The sequence below is a fragment of the Pyxicephalus adspersus genome, chromosome 1, assembly GCF_032062135.1.
Source record: "Pyxicephalus adspersus chromosome 1, UCB_Pads_2.0, whole genome shotgun sequence".
NCBI classification, from domain to species: domain Eukaryota; kingdom Metazoa; phylum Chordata; class Amphibia; order Anura; family Pyxicephalidae; genus Pyxicephalus; species Pyxicephalus adspersus.
The window spans coordinates 73,791,993-73,813,641 of record NC_092858.1 but is presented as its reverse complement, the minus strand read 5'-3'; the positions used below and the strand labels follow the sequence as shown (position 1 = coordinate 73,813,641).

Below are 21,649 nucleotides of genomic sequence, written 5' to 3'. Positions count from 1 at the left end.
CAAGAGATCTTTTACTTTTTGCTGTGTCTTTGGGACAAAGATATAATCTCCCAGGCTGGATAAATGGTCATACATATTTTTAGACATACCGTATCAAAATATGGGCAATTTTACTGTGTGCTATTTTACCTGCAAATCTATTTGCTCATCATCATACTGTACTGAGTATCTTCATGTACACTTAATTGACCACTAGATGGAGCATGAATGATGTCCCCTGCTTTATTAACCTGAAGTGAGATTTTAACAGGAAATAAAATAATAATACAAGTATTAATGATGTAGTATATTCACCCAGCTTGTCTGCTTACTTTCTGTTATGAGAATGGCAATGATATAAGAAAGGGTTATTTTTATAAGTGCAACTTTTGTTTTATTGGTAGCAAACATCTTAGCTATTACAATGAATGTTCTAACATTTTCAAGAATCTTAAAGAATTACTTGAATCCGCTTGAATCTTAAAGCCTAACAGAGCTTTCAGTATAAATTAGCTAAAAACATTGCAAGTGCATCAAATTAAAAGCAAAGCAAAGTCTTTCAAAAAAAAAAAAAAAAAAGAACATCAGACCCTCACTAAGCAGTGGGGAGTAGGAGTTTTGCTGATTGCTGAGCTATAGATCTAACTTGCCATCACACAGAGGGCAAGGATCCTTTTCTGCATCTTCTGACCAGGGCAGGCTGTGGCTGCTTCAGAGAAAACAACTGTAAGAGGGTGAACATACCATTTTAATGTACTTGGAATTTATTTAGATCATTTAAACTTAAGGTTCAATTGGCTAAAATGAAAAAAATATCAATCTTGGTTTATTTGAACTTGATTTAAAACTCTACTTTCACTTTTCAGAGGGACTGGCCTCCCATTACAATAACCTACTGACGACCATGTATTTTTTCTTGTATTATTTGCAATTTACTATAGCTTCTGTCATAAAATAACATGGAATAATATTTTAGAATATTAGAATAATATTTATATTATTAATATTATTTATATTATTATAGTAAAATTTATATTTGTACAATAGAATAATATTTTATGCAATGGGCCCTGTGAACCGCTCCTTCCCCTCTTAGTCATTAGAGTATCTTCAGAAACCATTGCTTTAGAAGCAGCATTGTGTGATGATACATGATACATTATCTGCAGTTTTTGTTTCTCTTGTACTTATAGAATCAATAGGAGTTATTGAGAAGATGAAGGCTGAGCAATGAAAAAACAGAACAGCTGTCTGCTATGTACACAGGTGTGCACTTTACAGCTGTCAGGGGTCTCTATCAGTTGTTGGCCACACTTAAATTGATACTGCAGACGTGTTTGCTTCTAGTACTTTCCCTAAGTTACCATGACTTTTTTATTGTATTTTTTTCAGTGCTAAATTACAATGAAGCTCAGCTTTTTGTAGATACTTATCAGGCTGCTTAGTTGATGCTGATATTTGCTGTTAGAGTCATATCCTCCAGTGAATTAAAGTGGAAGGTTTTTCTTTTGAAATCATATGATTAGTACTATTGCACTTACAAAAACTTTCTGGAAAAAAGCAATCACATTATCCACACAAAACAATATTTTGGGAGAGTTTTGCTTTTGAAATGTTGTCACATGTGCTATAGGCATCACTTTTCCAGCACCCAAAAACACTAAGTGATGTGGATTGAGACTTCTTACTCCTTGCTGGCTTCCTCTGCCCATCAAAGCCACCTACTCTCTTTCAGCATAGGCATTTGGGTGGACAAAGAGGTAAGACATGATTAGCAGTTTTAACAACCGGTGCAGGTAGTTTTTCCCTACCAAACAAGAATGTTACTGTAATTTTCATGAAATAATGTCATGCAACTTTGTTCCTGATATGCAGAAACTCAAAGATACTATTTCATCCAATGTTTCCAACATTTAAAATAGAAAGGACATATTGAATGGATTAAGATCAAAAATGCACCACCTTGCATGCAAACACTTAAAGGTGTGGTAAGTAAAAACTAGGTGTACAGGTGTGTGTTTGATATTTCCTACTTTGCACTGTTTAGGACTAAATATGGCCTTGGATAAACTGAAATTAAAATGACAGTGAAATCATCCCTAGCAATTTTACTAGTGGCAATAAAGCTACACCCCAGCATTGGTTTTAGTAGGAAAGGGGGGATCAGATGATCAGATCTTAAGATTTAGAAAGATGTACAATTGACGTGAAGGAGGAATTGCATGCCTGGGAACTGGAAGGGGGGGGGGGGGGGGGGGGGGGGGGGGGGGGGGGGGGGGGGGGGGGGGGGGGGGGGGGGGGGGGGGGGGGGGGGGGGGGGGGGGGGCAGAAGAGAGGAAGAGTGTATGATTGGCATTAAAAAAAAGGGTAGGCATACCCTCCAGCATTGGAGTCAATGGCAGCATGGGTGTGTAAATGTGTGTGTGTGGGGGCTCTCTTGAGACAGAGGAGTAAAGTGTAAAACTGATGTTGAAGGGTAACAAGAAAAGAATTGCATGGCAAAGGAGGGGAAATGGGTACATTTTGATAATGAAAGCAGAAGATATGATGGTGCAGAGAAGATGGTGTATATTCACAATATACTTTTTCAAGCTAGGGGGCATCACATTTTAGTGATGTAATTTCTGATTTACTGGCAGAATAGTTTCCTACATTTGGTAATCTGTATAAACCGATATGGAAGTGATTGCAGGATTTAAGGAATCTGGGGTGTGCTTGACAGCATGTACAGGGAAAAATATATACCAGGCTTGGCCAAGGCATCCTCTTTGTGAGGGAGCAAAGGAACTAGGAACACATGCCTAACCACTTGCAGCTACTCTCTGCACAGTTCCTCAGCAGCACTTTCTATGTGGCAGTGCCTGGTGCAGACTGTCCTCTCTTTCTCGCTGGATATACTACTGCTTTATTGTCACAGGCTGAATACATTGGTTTACAGGAGCATTGGTTCCCAACACAGTGTTGGTATAGTCAGATGATTGGAGAATGTACAGGTGACCGCATTGGCACAAGAATCCAACTCTGTTGGGACTTACAAGGCATTTGTTCACAATTTGTTAAGTAAGATATATGAAAACCATATTGTGTTAGGCTCAGCAGAAGCTTTTAAAATTTATTTAGGTGTAGGATTTTACAAACAAATGAATGTTCCTTTTGTTTGGATCTGTGGAAAACAGAAGTGAGCTGAGATTTCAAGAAGGACTGATCACTCTACTAATGATCATAAAGTGCAGTTAATGCATTAAAATGAGTGTTTTAAAAATCCATTTAATTTATTTGCAATGAATACACGTTTTCACAGAGGCACTGTTTTGGTATCTACAACAAATTGGAAATCCTCTAGATTTTTGGTTCATTTACACATACAGGTCTTTTACAGGAAAAATATATTGCAGAAATATATTAGATATGTTTTTCATGATTACTATTACATTTTATCCAGAAAAGGCTACAGACAAGAGGCAAAATGTAGGTTTTGGATAGGTTTTGGGCTGTCTCGGAGTACCTAAAAGTAGAATTTTTTACCCCTTTGAAATGAGAGATACCAGTAGGATAGACGCCAGGGCAGTATTTTACCAACTTATCATCTTAGGTGAAAAGAGAACATAATGGTAAGATTTTCCACCAGAAAAGATATCAACCTTCCCTTCACTAAAGTCTCCCTGGAAAAAGCTAGAGCATTTTTCAAGTAAGAACTAAAGTCCAGGTTCTGTCAAGTGAAGTCTAGTCTGATCTATATATCTTATTACCTTGGTGAACTATGCAGAATTGCTTTTTCACATGTGCATTTTATTTCATTGCTGATCAAAAGATAAAAAATATTATTTTTTTTTATTTTAGATCTAGATAGGTTCAAGGATTGCTTTCACTATATTGGTACATCCATGTGCTCACACAATCAAATCATACTATTACAATTCATCCCTGCTCTTGTTCATTTAGATAAACAATGACCTAAATATGTATTTTTATTTTTTATTATATGTGTTGTCTGTTTTTTCAGTATTTTCTGTGCTGCATGTAATCTACTATGACTGTATTTACACATATTTATATGATTAATAGGATAGGGATACTGCAGCCAGGAAAAAAAAACACTGACAAACAGCAATGTAATAAAATCAAAGCGAGCCATGATGTACAGGATATCTCTTAGGTTTCCAAATAATCAATTAGTCTAGTCTTCCTTTCTGCGTTAATGACTTGTGCATTAAAATGTCTTGCTTAATCTGATTTAATTCTTTGCAGTTTTCAAAAGGCTGACTGGATAGCTGTAAACTGTTCTATTATTACTGATATAGAAGTCAGCACAATGGGGATCTGCGTATTTAATTTAATATCATCTGTGTGTAATACTCGTCATTTTTACACCAGCATATCCAGATACTTTGAATTGTAGAAGTACGTGAAATTATTAAACTATGCTTCCATTCTTCAAAAAGTCATGCTTCTACAAGACTACAAGACTGAGTTTGCATGTATACATTTCTCATTTTTGTATGCCTTTTTATACATTTAGTTAAAATTATGGTTAACGTTATTTTTTAAAATATTAATTATAAGAGTTATTGGTGCCCAGAAATATGTTCTTCTAGTAACTGCAGAATTATGAAATGCTATTGCTGATTACCTGGTCATTCTGATCCTGTTATGGATATCCAAACTGATGTAGGTAGCAGTATGTTTATTGTAGAATATCAGTGGTTCCCAAGTTTCAGTCTTTTAAGTATTGGCACCCTTGTGTTCCCATCTGACACATAACAAATAAATGCTGTGTATGTGCAGAATACCTAATAAATCCATCTGTTTTCCTGTTTTGCCTTTAGCTTTGGAAGGCAAAGTCAAGTAACACCAGCTTTTCCAGGACTCTAAGACTGTGAGAGAACAAAATTTGTCTATCCATGGCTGGACTTATTAGGTCGAGAAGTATGTGGAAGTGTCACTTTGTAGGCTTTAAAAAAATCTAAATATATGGTAGTAACTAAAGCCCACTTTTATATAGAATCTAATGTTACAGCAAAACATTATGGGTCAGCTTTAAGAACCAGTAAGATAAGCAGTTACTTATATTTACTATTTCTTAATTTTTTTACTACCATGTACTAATTCATCTCTCTGCTGTTTGGACATACGCTAATAGCTTGATTCATTGTGTAATGAGTTAGCTAAAGGCATAGATGTATGTAAAAGATCAGGATGCTCCACAAATATACTAACAAATGGGCTGGTGAATAGGAAAGCTTACATGTTATTAAAAAATGTTCATTTAGCAGCTTGCTTGCAATTCTGCTTTAACACAACAATCTCTTCAGTAAACATAAAGGCATACAAAACACATTTGGCATTTAAATATACATACTTCACACTTGTGTCCTGCAAAGACCAGGAAAATTAGCATCTACAAAAATATGCCCTAAGTGCCGTATTCTTGGTTAAAGTTTCATACAGATGCTCAGTTAATGTGATCTATACAAACATGCTCCTGAGCTATGTTCTGTTCTAGGAGGAAGAAGGGGGGGGGATAAGAGGGAGGCTCCCTGCTGTGTGCTCTCTATTAGTAAAACATCATCAAGTGTCCTTGGCGGTCAGTCATTTAGTGATCTGCCATGAAAATGATGTTGTAGGACATATGGAAAATTTAATGATCGACTTCTAGCTTAAAGGACTCTTTGGATCTATGCATTGTTGTAATGTGTGACAACACAAATCACATTAACATTAATAATATTGTGAATGGCACTGCAAAGTACCTGCAGTAAAGCACACCACAAAATACAGAATCTAATGCAGAGATGAATAAACCTTTGGATAGCCCCATGGGGGCTCTAATTCTCTTCCTCCAACTCTAACTCTCTCATTGGTCCTTGAAGACTTGTCCCTTCCTTTCTTAGTGCACTAACAGAAGCTTTACTGTTTGTGATTTATAAGCTGGCTTAGAATTATATTAGTCAGTGTACTATATTTCCCTTGTTATGTATGTGTGTATTTTTTTGTAACTTGGTAGTGATGGAAGTGAACAAATGCGCAGCTACTGAAGTGCAGCCAACCCGTCCCTGGAATGCAATGATAATTTCAACTCATGCATTGAAAAGGTCACAGCTAAGAAAATGATAATTATAGTTCTTTTCCTTTAGTAGAAACATCATTCTCAATTAGGTTGTGTCTGAAACACTACACTTCTGAAAACTCATGCTCTTTCACATAACAGAAGATCTGAGTTAGACCTGCTAAATCACATACAGTGAATTGATTTTCACTGCTATATACTCAACATGTTATTGTGTAATATACAATTTATGTACAAAAGACTGCTGACCAATTAAAGTTATCTTTTAAATAGAGGATATATTTGTAAAGCGGTAAATCTGACATTCACCAAACCTTCTCTGCAAGTGAACATGTTTTAAATGACAGTGATTTATTAACCACCAGTGAAAGTCACATTCACTTCAATATACATATCCCTCTAGGACTACAAGAAAGTTTAAATAGGAAAATCTTTATTTTAAAAAATATATAGAAAAAAAATCAGATAAAGAAACTAAATTATTTGGAAAAAAGGAGCAATAACTTATAAAAAACTAGAGTATCTTAAGATGTTTACCAGGTTTCAGTAAAAAAAAACCCTAATTTCTCAAACCTCTCCTAACATTCAGAACGATTAGCTCTCAAGTAAATTAAACAATTAACCCCGGCTTCTATACAACGTCTGTTAGTATTGGGCCCTATACAATATGCTTAGTACCTGCTAAGCCTTTAACAGCATGCAAGAGCTGTACTTTCTGCATGCAATAGCATCAAATCATACACATTACCAGCAGCCAGTGTGTGAAAAACATTTGTTTTATACAATTTTGTAACTGAAAAAAACTTTATTATTTCTTAAAAAATATTTTTCATTTTGACATTAAATCCCAAAATTGTGTGTGTGTATAAACAAGAAGAAAGAAAAACAAACAAGAAAACTTTTAATGTGTTCTTGAATAATGTGAACCCAGGTTACTCACAATTTAAATAATCTATCTCACTATTTCAAGCTGAATGAAACCAATAGCATGTGACAATACATTTTACAATGATCTGGTTGTCATACAACCAGTTGAACTTGATACTTAAACTTTTCCCACCCCACCACCATATTAACCTAGGTTGCTCCTTAAACAATGACATTGATCAGTTTTTTAGATGGAGTTCACTTTCAGTAAGAGGTCTTTTTTTTATATTAAAAAAAGATCAGTTAGGGGCACACTAATAGACTTGACAGGTGTGTCTACTGTTGTTGTGTCTATTGTCTTGTTGAATGAGGTTGATCTAAACCAAACATTGAATGTCGTACATTTTTCAAGTACAAAGAGTTGAACATGAGTCTTGTGATAGTTTTAAAAAGATCACTTTTCAACAATGTGCCCTCCCTCTCTCTCTTTACCCTAACCTAGCCTAGCCCACCCTTTAAATCTGTCTAATTACCAAGATCCATAGGGCCACCACCATGAAATCCTTCTGTATTGCTTGTGTAATACAGTCAAATTGATTTCTATTCTTTTATGTTTCCCAACGAGGTAAAAAAAGATAAAGCTATTTTACTAAGCTTGGTGAATACTTTGTAAAGTAAAAATTATCATGAACATGCTTTACCACTGAAATAGATCTACACCATTATATACCATTATATATCATATAAACCTTTGTCTGTTGTAAACATGAAAATGCTCTATCTATTTTCAATATATATATAAAAAAAAAAGCTTTAAATCAGAGATGTCCTCTATTGGGTCCCATACCATCCTGTAATCCAACTTCATTCTAGCATGGAAAAAGCGCCATGCGGCACCATCTTTTGGCCTTGTCAACAATTTAATGTAAAGTAAAAATGTTGGTGATAGGTCCACTTTAAGTGGAGAATTAGTATGGTTATCACAAAGGCTTTTGGAAGCAAATCAAGGTTGTTTCTAAAGAACAGTTTGTTTATTCCATAGCATCTATGGAGCTGACTTGATCTGTTATCACACACCTTACAATATGACTGAGTAATCACCAGATCAGATCCACCAATGCCTATGTATAATAGGGGCCATATCATATCGCATAGTTTTGGTTAACCTAAAGGAGATTGTACAGTGATTCCATACTCATATTGTAGCATATACAGTTAAACACTAATGATGAAGAAAGATGTCATTCTTTCACCAGTTTTGCAACTGCATGAGAAAGAATGAGCTGCTCAAATAAAATCCTGAAACCTGCCCCACAGAATTTTTTGCTACTCATCTCTAAAGGCTGCAAATCTGAAATGCTAAAGATTTTCTATACAGCTCATTAAGGCATTCAGCGCTCCAGGACAAACACAATACATAAAGCCTGTCCTGCGACATTGGCCCTAATTCATCAAGCAGAATCAGACGCTCGCGCGCGCATTCGTATTCGCGATCCGAAATCGTACGCCATCGCGCAATTCAGCAACTGAAAAAGCTCGTGGCCGGAGCCGCGCATCTCCGGCAGCTTTACACTGGCGAGCTTGCATTAAAAGTCACTGTTCCCCTAAAAAGCTTAACAGATCCTCCTTAATCGCGCAGCTGAAATCTAATCGCCTTAATTAGCAGATTCGCGACCCCTATTGCTCATTATTATCAAGGCAGGAATCCAGCTGGCAGTGAGGAGGCGAGTGTACGAGCGCACTCGACTCCGGACTGCAGAAAACCGGCTCGCTGGAAGCGCAAAAGTACGCGCGACCAGCGAGCGCGGATTTTATTGATGAATTAGGGCCATTGAATGGAGGTCTTCAGAGAATACACATGATTGTGATGTAATATCTGCTCAAGGTATTGAACTAATGAATAAAAACATCTTGTATTGGAAAACTCCTTATCCCCGCCCCACCTATGCCTCCTTATCCTCCAACCAACCCACCTATGCAATAAAGACAAAACAATTATAAATTATAACATATTTGGGTGAAGGAAATTGCAGCTCACGGTAAGTGGATTTTCCATCTGTCCAAAAAGAAATGCACACATTTATACTGGCTCCATAGTGATAAAAAGGTATTGCCATTAAAAGTACTGAAAGTGCTCCTGTTATTCTTGATAGCACTTCCATAAGCTCACCACATCTCAGCTGTATAATCCTAGTAATAAAGTAGTAAAACATACCTTTAAAGGTGGACTCAAAGCATACATTACAAGCACATTATTGCTAAAACTAGCTATGCATTCAGGAAATTGAAAAACAAAGGAAACAGAGATCACAAGATGCAGATAAAACACCTTTAATAACACCATACTAAATAAAATTGCACCTACAAAGTAACAACTTGATCACAGCATCTCTCAGTAAGGTATTAGGTCATGTTTTACAGATGCACAAAAGTCATTTTTTACTGACAAACCATAAAAAGAAAGTAGAGGCCAGAATGGGAATAAATCCAAGGGAAATGTGCTGCAATTCATCCAGAATGGTAAACCAACACATGGGGACAGTGACTACAGCCTGACAAGGAAGTATCTCTACTGACATGTTTATGGTCTGTGACCCTTAATCCCAATAGAGGCAGTAGGTACCTGGAGCTTGCTATTTAATCTGTAGTGCTAAACAAAAGGACTTGTCAACAAAATAAACGTCTGTACTGGGTCACTGCTGGAACATTTATAAATGTGGGAGTGGGGCCCAGGAAACCTAGTTTGGGCCCAGAAATTTCTGATGGTGGCCCTGAGAAAAAGCTCACAGCCACGTGTGGCCTTCAGTGTTAGCAGTGTCGTCAGCAATGAGAATTTTATTTAAGGAAATTTTTATGCAAATATTTTATACAGCATTATCAAAAGCTATAATTTTACAAGGTCCTTTCTCTGGAGCAGATCCTGTTAAAAGAATTCATATCTGTCCTAACATTTGTACTGATCAACTGCAACTGATCAGTGACTGATCATGTGATACTTTGATTGCACAAAGGTAGACCCTAATCAATTAATTATGTGACATCTGAAGTTAAATAGTTTGGGTTTAATAGCTAGGGGGATGAATAAACTATATATGCACTCATAATTCCTAATTCCAGGTTGTAATGTGACAAAACAGGACAATCACAGAGAGGGATAAATACTTCCTAAGGGACTGTATTTTGCTATTCTGTGTGAAATACATCAGTGATATCTGCAACATTGTTGTATGTACACTACGAAAACACAATACAATATATATAATATATATGTATCAATGCACTAGAGGTGCTGGAGAAAGTCAATCAGAGAGCACTAGAGGTTTTGAATAGGGAGACTTCTCCCCATTTAACCGCTAGTGCCGGGCATCTTCTCAATTATTGCAGCCGTGGCAAACTGAAAATTTAAAAAGGTGAACCATACTTTAAAGTAAAAGAAAGAAATAAAGAAAACAGATATTTTCCGAAAATGGCATTTGTCCACATAAAAAAGAAATCATGTGCAGGTTCTATAACGTGAACACAACAGGGCAGATGTTAACTGTAATCCAAATTATGATGACTAATGGAGCTAATCACTTTGAAGGTAAGAAATGTGGGTGGCTGGAGGAGCCTACATGTTCTGCACTTCTCATAATCTTTGGACTTCCTTTAGCAACAGAAGCCTGAATATTGACAGGTTTCTAAAAAGTTTACATAAAGAAAAAACATTTACTTGTTACTTGTCAGTAGATTTTTTACCAATCCAGACTCCTGGTACCTAATAGTTACTTATGACTCCTTATGATATCTACACTTTACAGGGCCTATTTATAAATCAGTGAATTTGACATTTATCAAACATTCTCTGGTGGAAAATTGATCACTGCCTTTTACAACACATGCACCTGCAAGATTCGCATATAGATAATGTTTACTGTATGTCAGATTTGCTGGTTTAAAAATAGACCACCAATATTTGCTTAATTATATGCACAGCTGTTTGATCACAGTGAGATACAAATTATTTGTAATTGGAATCAATTGCACATGTATACCTAATCATGTACACCTCCCTGTATATCATCTATTCAGTGAATATAAATAACTTAGTTCTATTGTTGGTTAAAAGTAAAAAATAAAAATATGTAATGACTCTTTGCATGTGCATTACAAAGTATTTAAAAAATGTACATACCGGAGTAAAAATACAACATATGATGACACAGTAACACTGTTATTAAAAACTGTTCTCCACCAAGCTACAGCTGACTTAACTGCATCTTTATATATCCTTAACAGACTGGCACCAAGTTATTTTAAAATTGATGAGACATTGCACTGGAAATGGTCTCAGGGAAATGGATTTCTTTATATGTTGTGACACCCTTTATTAAACCTGTCTAAAAGAAATGTAAATATATGAAATATACATATTCTGCACAGGCACATCATCAGTCATTCTATACATGTTATTGTAAATGTCACAATAAACCTTAATAAACCTTCAAAAAATATTCTCTCTTTCTGGACAGATAGAAAGGACAGTAAGAAAACAAATTAGTTATTTGACATTTTTAACCTCAACTTTTTCTTAACTTGTATTACAAACTTTGATTTTTTTCAAATCCGAATTGATTACCAAGACCACAGCATATCTGAAGGGATTAGGTAACAGGGAGACAACAATGTTAATTAGATTTTGCCAAAGATAATCACCGTCAGCTTTTCAGCCTTCAGTGTTTTTGTGAACTAAATGTATCAAAATGACCACACTGTAATATAAAATTTATAACTAAAAAATGCAATTCTTTATAACATGAGCTTTATATCAAGGACAATTTATCTTTATAAACACAGTTTTGTGTCCGTTTTAACTGCTACAATCTTAATTCTTATACCACCTCATCTGTCTGTCAAAATTAGATGTTGCATCACTATAAAGGTTTTTGTCACTGATAAACTACTGGTCTGTGAGGAGGTGGATTTGCTTCCTTCATTTTCATGTGAAATGCTAACTCTGTATAACTCATATGCATGGTTGGATGTTAAATTGAATATTCACACAACCTATTGTGTAAAAAATTGGCAATATTTTTCTAGCTAGTAGCTGTAAAACCCTGTCACAAATAGTAGCAGGTAGGTCCCCAAATTACCAAAGTCTAAGACAGGTTTAGGAGGAGCAGTGATCTCACCCCTCCATGCCTCTGGCATTCTCGTGAAAATTTCCTCAAAGTTCCAATGGGACCGCGAAATTTCGCCAACCATCGGAATGCCAGGAAGTCACTATAGGAGGATTACCATGGCTGCATTTGTGGGAATCCTTCTGTCAGTGAGCGATCCCCGGGCACTACAGGTCAGAATGAGGGCAAGCCCTCATTCTAACCTGTAGTGCTGGGGGATCTCTAACTGAGAGGAGGATTCTCACGGCTCCATTCAGCCGAGGTAATCGTCCTCTGAGAGTGAGTCATGCGGCTTGCGTTTATTAATGAATGCGGCCGTGGGAAAAAAACAGAGGATTTTTCCCATGCTGCATTCATTCATGAGCAGTCAGCGGTCAACTCACACTGTGTTCCTGGATAGAGAAACTCTATCCAGAAACACATACTACAGGGCTGCAACAGCAATCAGGGGATCAGAGCTGACAGCGCCGCTCCCCTGATTGCTGTTGCTGCCCTCTACTAGTAGTATGTGTTCCTGGATAGAGTTTCTCTATCCAGGAACACAGGTCTCGCCGTACAAATTTACAAAGGCCGTTCTCGCCTAAATGTTTGATAAGCGAGAACGGCCCAATTCGCCGCAAGAATTAAATAGATTCGCTCGCTCATCCCGATTGGGAACTGAGATGTGCACCGATTCTAACTCTTTGCTCTGAATGAGATAGCTGACAAAGTATCCTTGTTTTAAGAGAGGCCCGTAGCAGGGAAATGTGCGAGGACCTGCATGACAGGCGTGCTCGGACTGCACAAGGAAAGTGGGGGGGAGAAAGGGTTAAGGTGGAGTTATGCAGGGAAGCAAGGGGGAGAGAGAGGGTCAGGTCAAAAGTTTAAGGGGAGGAGATAGGAGAAGGTAAAAGGAGAGTGCAACGGAAGTCCAGGACAGTTTTTTAAGAGAAGAAATTGCCCACCAACCCGCCCTAATAGTAGAGTGTGGTGGCGGTTGAGGTTTGGTGGAAGGTAAGAGTCGGGGTTAATTATAGTTGGGGGACACCTGAGGTGGTGGTGAAATCCCCCCTTTTAAGTGGTGAAAGGTGGAGGCCCCTGAGAGGGTGTAGTGCGGCTAGGGGCCAGAATGGTATGGTGGTTTGGATTGTTATTGAGATTGGTGGTGGCTGACTTTACCTTCCGGACCTGCAACCTAGTTGTTTTTGGGCAATATATTTGGGTTATAGTAGGAATTGGTTTAAGTAAACGAAGGGTTAATATATAGTTTATCAGTGGTTATTTATTGGTGGTTATTTAAGGGTTAATTTATTGTTGTTGTTATTTAAATGTTATTTATTTGTTTGTTGTTTATTTGTTGTTGGGTTGTTTATACTTGTTATAATATTTATATATGCAAAGTTAATTTATGGAAATTGTTAAAGATTTATTTATGGTTAATAAACGTCTGCTTGCCAGCCATTTTAAACGCAAAATGTGTGGAGTATTTTTGGAAAAGGGGGGGGGGGGGGCTGACAAGGGTAAGGAAAGAGTAGAGCTAAGTGTGGTGGGGGGAGGTTGGATTGGGCAATGGTCCGAGCTACCCTAGTCAAGTACAAGTTTATAATAAAGCAAATGTAACGTTCTACATAGGTTGTTTTCCTATGAACAGTAAAATGTGATTGTTTACTGTTGACCACATTTTTTCTTATCTTCTTTTCTCCAGGTTCCTAGAATAAGACAGCCTTCATGTCAGCTAAGAAGCTGCTTCATTTCCGAAATGTTTAATGTTTATGCTTTTATCTGTTTGGTCCAAAACAAAAGTTTGTGATTATGAGGAAGGGCACATTATGGTGCCTTTGATTTGAATGGGACTCCAATAAACTAAGGTAATGTGTCCAAAATCTTGCAGTGTGCTGATATAGTTTCCGGTCAACTCCTTTGCATTGTTCAAAATGAGGACATGCAGGACATGGCTGGGTGATACAAGGCAGGAAAAACTTCTGTCTCTGAAGCACCCCATACAGCATGGCACCCATGGCGTGTACCTTGTCCTAGCCCTGTGTTTATGATATCCAGGATAAAGGATAAACCTAGTGGTGAGGGTGTGAATTGCATACTCCAGATGCTCCAGAAGCCCACCACCTTGCTGCATAGACTGTACAGGAGCAGGTGAGCAGAAGAGAAAACTTAGGAATTCCCCTTCACTGCTACAGACAGGTGTTGCTTATGGCAGCTGTAAGAAAAAGGAGGGCAGTGTGTTGGAAGAGGAGGCAGATACTCTGGCCAGAGGGGTGAAGTCTGCAGTGTTTCATTTGTTTGAGTATGTACTGTACTTTGTTTGTCTGTGGACGAGCTAGTGCGTTAATATATGTATGTGAATAGGTGCACCAGAGCTTTATTCTCAATCTGGGTCAGGGATTTAGAAGGTATTAAAGCCAGAAGATCAGAAATATTTTAGAACTATATCAGAGATTGCAGTTTACAAAATTTATGCAGTATAGGTCCATGTTAAGTATATGAAAGTTGGATTACAGGGGTGCTGCTTAGTGTTGGAAAGAAGCAGGGTCCAATATCAACTTTGAAATGGAAAGAAACCAAAGTCATGTATACAGCCAGGGGTCACAAAGAAACTTCTTAACAACAAGCAAAGGTACTTACAGGCACAGCAAAGTGTCTGCATTTTACCCAAAAATACATTTTTACACTTTGATGAACATGACACATTAGCATTTGTGGAATACTAAAAACTAAAAAGTTTCCTAAAAAAAATGCTATCCTCCAACTCCTATTGACAAATTAGTTCTATAGTAACTGTTAGATAAGCTCCAATAAAGTAATACAGTTTCAAAATGTAGTTCATGTGATATTTATGGCCACCTAAGGTACATGTAAAATCAGTTGCCAACATTTATTTTGTTCTTAATGTAATTTCAAATGTAATTCACAATCTTTATGAATGTACATCCTGCAGATTCCTGCTATGAATGTCCATGATCAGCCATCTGCTCTTCTGCGTCATCACCTTGTCACATATTCTTGTGGGTGAGACTAAAAGCAGCTATATGCTGATGTCAATGTGCCTCAGTTGTCCTAAAGTGGACATATTATCAAAATGTTTGCTTTCCCTTTTACATAAATACATTTTTTTAATTTATTTTTTAGATTATTTTATTCAGTTTTGTTCACGTCCCTTTAGTCTTTACCACCATAGTGATAAAGGCGGAGAGGGAAACCCGCGGCCTCTTGGTATACCTAAGTCACATATTCTAGAATGCTGCAGGCCACACCTTCTATGCATGTCTGACACGGCACTGCTTCATCAGGGACATTTCTCAAATGTAAATAACCCAGCCCACAATCTCACGCATGCAGAAAGTGAGATCAGCGATCAGTTGTTTACATTTGATAGGCCCTGCCCGAAGACATGTCCCCCAATCTTACTCATATGCAGAATACCAGGCACCATCGCTGAATTAATCAGGAAGCCGGGAGAAATAGAATGATGACATGAGAGAAGTAACTGTAAGAAGATTTAGATCAAGACAGCACAAGGTTTGTTGAATATGGTAAGTATATTTATTGCATGCTGTTCATCCTTACAGATAATTAAAAAGTTTACTGGTTTCACTGACCTGAGAGGCACAACATGCTAATTGGTTAAGGAATCCCTAGCAACCATTAGATGAACTCTAGTTGAGAAACTTTGCACTAGAATATCACTACAGTAGGGAAATTAAATTATGAAATCCTTTAAGTCACAGCTAACAGTAATAGGACAACGGACCTTGTAAAGCTCTGCGTAATATGTATGTATATAATCTGGCAAAAAAAATGGTAATCAGTTTGAGTTTACATCTACTTTAAATTCGCTCTCTATCTCTTTAAATCTTTTTTTCTATATTGTTACTTTTGTAGTGATTAGGACACCTGCTATGTGACATTACACAGTATCTGCCTACAGTCGCTTTATGAAATGTCACCCTTTGTAGCTAACAAAAACTACAGGATAAATAGTACCAGCTACAATATTTGGCATCCTCCCTAGGCTTTATGATACAATATATATTGAACACAAAGCCATCATAGCTTGAGTGTATGCAACTAAGTGAGGTATAACTAAATTATGTATGTCCTCAGAGTTTATTTTGGCAATTTGGAACTTTATTGGTCTTAGTATTGATTGGGTAGAGTGCGGAAATAGTTTTTGGAATCTACAAGTTGATGCTGATTTATAGAGTGTCAGGTTTAATATTCCCTACTCCACATTCACATTCTATTCGTTTTAAACAGGGTGCTTCTATTTTAAGGAGTAACAGATCGGCACCTGTTTTCTCTGATCTGTGTCTGACAGTTTACTCTCTGGTCTCAATGCAAACTCTGTCTGCAGTTTTATCAGGCTGTCTGACCCAGTGACTATAGCACAAAACCTGATTTTAGGAGCTTTCAGAAATCATTTTCTTTACAGAAAAGAAAAAAGGAACACTGAAAACTTCTTAGTGTGGATCGTTGATTTACAACTTTTCATCTTAATTAAGATATGGCGGAAAGTGCTTATCCTGAGGAGGTAAACAGAGAGGAAGCAGCGCTGGATGAATTCAATGACATCATCAAAAATCGATCAGGTAAGGCCAGACTTTTTATTAACAGCTGCTAAAAACAATTTAAAAAGCAAAATGGCTGAAGTCGTGGTGAATTTTTAATGAATATATGGTGGTATGGTATTGAAATGCATATGGTCTGTTCCATAATTGTCTTTTTTTTTAATTTCCTCTACTTCAATAGATTCATCACAGATGGTCAGTTAACACTTTCACTCCAATATTTTCCAATATTCTTGATGAATATATATTAGTTAAAGTAGATAAATAGTAATGTATTGGCTGTTTTACCTATGTAATGGCAGTTTGCAAAGTGCAGTAATTTATGGCAACCGAAGATTAATAGTTATTGGTTTGTTTTCTCCCTAAAAATCTGGATTAATTTGTGTCTGTATTTTTGGCCATAATATATATATATATATATATATATTTGAAAGAACAGCTTTCTTACAGAAACAATTTTCTTAATTTGCATTTGTTAGATTAAAGTAAATGTCAAAGGCTGCAATAAATAGCAGCAGTATGGTTCATGTGTCTTTTCCAAGCTAAGCATATCATGCAGAGATCTAAAAGTGACTCCCATGTCTTTGTGTAGTGATAGATATTCCGACAGATACTCCAGCCATTTGTGTAACGGGGCAGGTCAGTAAAGCTGTAAATGGAAGCGCCTGTAATTCTTCCATGTGAGATTCTGTTACAACTACCATGCCTCACTCTGTTTTATTATGGCAATAGTCCAGCATAGTAATTTATAGACCATTCAGGGTTTAGTTTATTTACAAGTTCACTAAGCATGCTATATAAGGTTGTAACATGTAATAAGCTGTTTTACAGCTACCTTAAAAGTTGCTAATCACATTTATTGTATAACACAGGCTGCTAAGAAAAGAAGTCAATGTAAACGGTAACAGCTGTGCAAAGTGTATTATTATATTCCTGCTATGGATCTTGCTATGTTAGATATGCTGTAATGTGGTAGACCGCTATCAATAGTCAAACCACAGCACTGAAATTCCAGTAAAACAAGCTTAATAAGTGATAACTTTGATGGTCTTTTTGGCTTTGGCTGTGGCATTAACACATAATTATGTTGAATAATAATTATTCAATTATGTTGAATAATAATTATTCATAATTAAGTTAAATTTTTGGTCTATGTTTTGGCCCTGTATATTCTTCTAAAACTATATTTTGTATTATTATTGTTATTGTAAGAATATTTAATATAGTGAATGTCATTGATATTATATGGTATTATATAAAAAAGTCTCATCCAAACATCAGCTTTGCCCACGCTAACTGCTCCTGTGGCCTACTAGAAATAAGTGTCACGATGTGTCCTCCATCCAAGCCATTCATATTACTCATTGAGATGTGTGAGTTGGTTGAGCTTGTGCCCTTCAGGTCTGCATTCACACCATATTGGTAAACTTGTTATCCTAACTATAAATATATTTATATATATATTTATTAAATATATATATATATATATATATATATATATATATATATGATGTATACAAAGTAAAATGGAATGCCTGTTTCCCTGGGATCGGTTACTGATTGTGCTCCTACACCTGAGGCCACTAGAGTGGATTCAGTAATATGCATTAAAGCAAAACAGTATGATGTAATATACATGTCTGAGATATATATTGATGCTGGGTCCATTGTAATACCAGGTACTCATGGACATGAGCTCTAAAATGTATAATCTCTATTGCTATTTAATAATTTGTTAATTGACCTGGTAAATATTAAGGAAAAACACTACTGACCACATAGAAGCCTATGGAGCCAAACTGTGCAAATCCAAATGTCAGATCGAGTAAACAGCCATAGAGGTGAAGACTTATGCAACAAGTTTTTTGGAAAAAAATAGGATGATATAGTAAAATAAGGGGGGGGGGGGTAGAAACAATTTTGTTTTAGTCAGAAAGGGTACGGGACACACACACAGGTCACACACAGCACCTGTATATTTTGTCAATCCCCGTGTTCCCAGATGTGCTAAATTTTAAAAAGAGTCTAATTAATAGGCTTTGACAATGTAAAATTGTCAGAATACTATTCATCAGAGACAACTATGAGTATGAATGTCGAGTATCTGATGGCGCAGATACTCTACAGAACTGGATCAGTCGTGATATGATGATCCAATGTTCACAAAGTTGGCAAACTGATTTAAAAAATGTACCTTTATAATAGTTTATTATTGGCTTCTAATTTTATCATCATATAGGCTTTGGCAATATATTATTTTCTCATCAGAGCAGATATGAGTATACTGTGTTTAGTGATTTACTATAAAATCTAATGACAAATCATGTCTCGTAACAGTAGGAAAAAATCCAAAGCATTGTATATCTTGTCTAGAGGAAATGCAGTAAATCCAATTTTAAATATTGCCACTTATGTTTTTAAATGCCCTTTATGAGCTCCAAACCTTCCTGTAAATGCAGCCTGTTTTGTTTACCAGTAAATCTACGCAATGACTTCAAAACAATGTCTGCTTGGATCACAAATATTCTATTGATTTTATTTATTACAGATCTTTCTTACTATTTATTTTTCCTATTTTGATTAAGTCAAGACATTTTCTGAACACCATATGTCTTATATATATATTCTATAATGATTCACATTTCTGGGCTTTACTAATGAGAGAGGAAACAAGGGAAAAATTATATACATAGTAAAATGTTAAATCAACTAGTGATATTTTACTTTACATTTATTCAAAACAGCCAGAAAAAAAAGGATTTTGTTGACTTCTGTAGACTACTGGATTTTTTTTATTGTTGTTGTTTTATGTGTTCCAATCCCCATTTTCTATTTTTTTACAGAAGAAAATATAGACAGTATCTGTTACTATAAGAACAAAGTTCACAGTTCACACACTATGTAATATGCCCATCCAGTAATACATGTTGATTATATGTATCATTTATTACTTTAATGAGTATCCTTGCGTACATTCATAAACCTTCAACATTAAAAAACTGGAGAAACTTGAAAAATGTAATGTAATTGTAATTGTTTACATGATTTGTCAATTGTATAGCCCAGCGTGGCTTTCCCATACTGCACATAGGAGTATAGAATTTGAATTGTGACAAGATGAAGTAGCTTTCATGTTCATGCACAGAAGTTATGTCATCCTAGTTTATGAAGATGGCTGAATATAGAAGCCTGAATGAAGATATAGAGACTACAGAAAGTGTAACCATCACTGCCCTGGAGGGCTCCTTTAGGTAGCTAAATCTATTATAAACTACAAATATGCAGTGCATACTTTCAGATTATAGCAAATACCCTCTAGGGGCCTTAATGTCTCTAGCAGTTGGATTCCACTTTAACATTTTATGCTTACATTTGTTCTGGGAAAGCAGCAACAACATTTTACAAAGTTTTCTAAATTAGACTTGCTTATGTGTACATTTTTAGTCAAATAAATGTGTTTTAGGCAGTGTTCAAGACATATTTAGGAAAAACACATTTTGATTTTTTTTCTGACCTTGTGGAAAAAATGATACTTTCTGGTTTATATAGAATAAGTAGGCAACAGTTTTTTCAATTACCTCCTATCGACTAAACACTGAAACCTTACATGAACCCTCCATTTGTAAGAAGACTATGGGTCACAAAATATCTGCAATTTAACAATGTAATCGCTGATATCATTCTATGTTTCAGACCAGCATATGGTCTATTAGATTTCTGAAATAAAATTCTAATTTGGAAATATTATTTTATGTGTTTCGGTACCCTGGCTCCTACATCATTTATATGGTGCTAGAGATGAAACACAGAAAACTGCCCATGAATGCAGAATCTGCTAACGTATATCTTGATTGCTTTATGAACTGCCTGGTTGTGGTTATCAGTAATCCTGGCTTTATAAGTATAACATAAAACAAACTAGCTACCGGTCAGCTGTAGCACCTTAGGACATTAGTCTCAGTAATTCATGAATATCTATGCACATAATTTGACTGGGTGATAAGATTTAATCAGTATAGAGCACAGTAAAGCACAAGAGATACAGAAAGATTAATTGCTTGCTTTGGCGCTTACAACCTTCTATTGCACGGTGCCTTACATAGTGATCTCTATTTTATTTTGAGTGTACTGTGATTCAGACCAACAAATCCATCATTCTAAAAACAAGAATGACCTTTTTACGAGAGCAAATTTACTATGCTCCTTGCATATGTTAGCTTATAAGAATTTAACTGCTTTTGGAAATTTATGGTTTCATGCCATATTTTTGTCCCAAGAGTTATGGGCTTATAAGGGAGAAAAACCCAGAGCTCTGTAACTGTTCTGCAGACTTGCTGTGGAGAAGACGATTGAATGAGTGAATGAGTGTATAAATAATGTATAATGTATAAAAAAAAAAAAAAATATATATATATATATATATATATATATATATATATATATACTGTGTTGATATGAATAAACAATAATACCCCAATTCTGAGTGCTGTGACAATATGTGTAGTACAAAATTCCTAAACAAAAGTAAAGTACTTAATAATAAAGTGTGTCACACACAAATGATATCAGATTCAGAGAGATCTCTAGCAGGTGTGCAAGATCTAAATAGAGAATACAGAAATGGCAGCTAGGTATCATGTAACCTCCCCCTTCCATTCATTATCCTTAATTGTTTTTACATTTTATCAGTGTTCACCCACCTGTTTGAGGATTGCAAAAACATTAAATAGTTTGGCAGTTTTGGATGCTAATTTTGCCAATGTGTAACACCTGACACTAGAACGTTTACTGTCCCAAATCCCCTTTCCCCAGTAGCTATTTTTAACATTTGGTGCTGAGACCGTATGGAGATTAGAAATGAATATCCAAATTGGCTATCACCACTTATCAGTGAACAGGGTCACTGAAGGACATCAGGACAGATGAAAGACTCCCTTGTGTTTGCACAGCAAAGAGCCCCATGGTTGTCTTCATGTAATGAGCAATGCTTGCACAAACCCAGAGAAAGCCACAAG

At 36.2% G+C, this 21,649-nt stretch overlaps 1 protein-coding gene across 1 annotated transcript in view; it reads left to right on the top strand.

The window, feature by feature from the left end:
• Positions 1 to 16,460: 16,460 nt before the first annotated feature.
• LOC140325805 (utrophin-like) overlaps positions 16,461 to 21,649 on the top strand; it is a 304,415-nt gene continuing 299,226 nt past the window's right edge. The window contains exon 1 of the mRNA XM_072403876.1: positions 16,461 to 16,655. Coding sequence (XP_072259977.1) covers positions 16,571 to 16,655 — 85 coding nt within the window. The 5' untranslated portion in view covers positions 16,461 to 16,570. The remainder of the gene's footprint in view (positions 16,656 to 21,649) is intronic.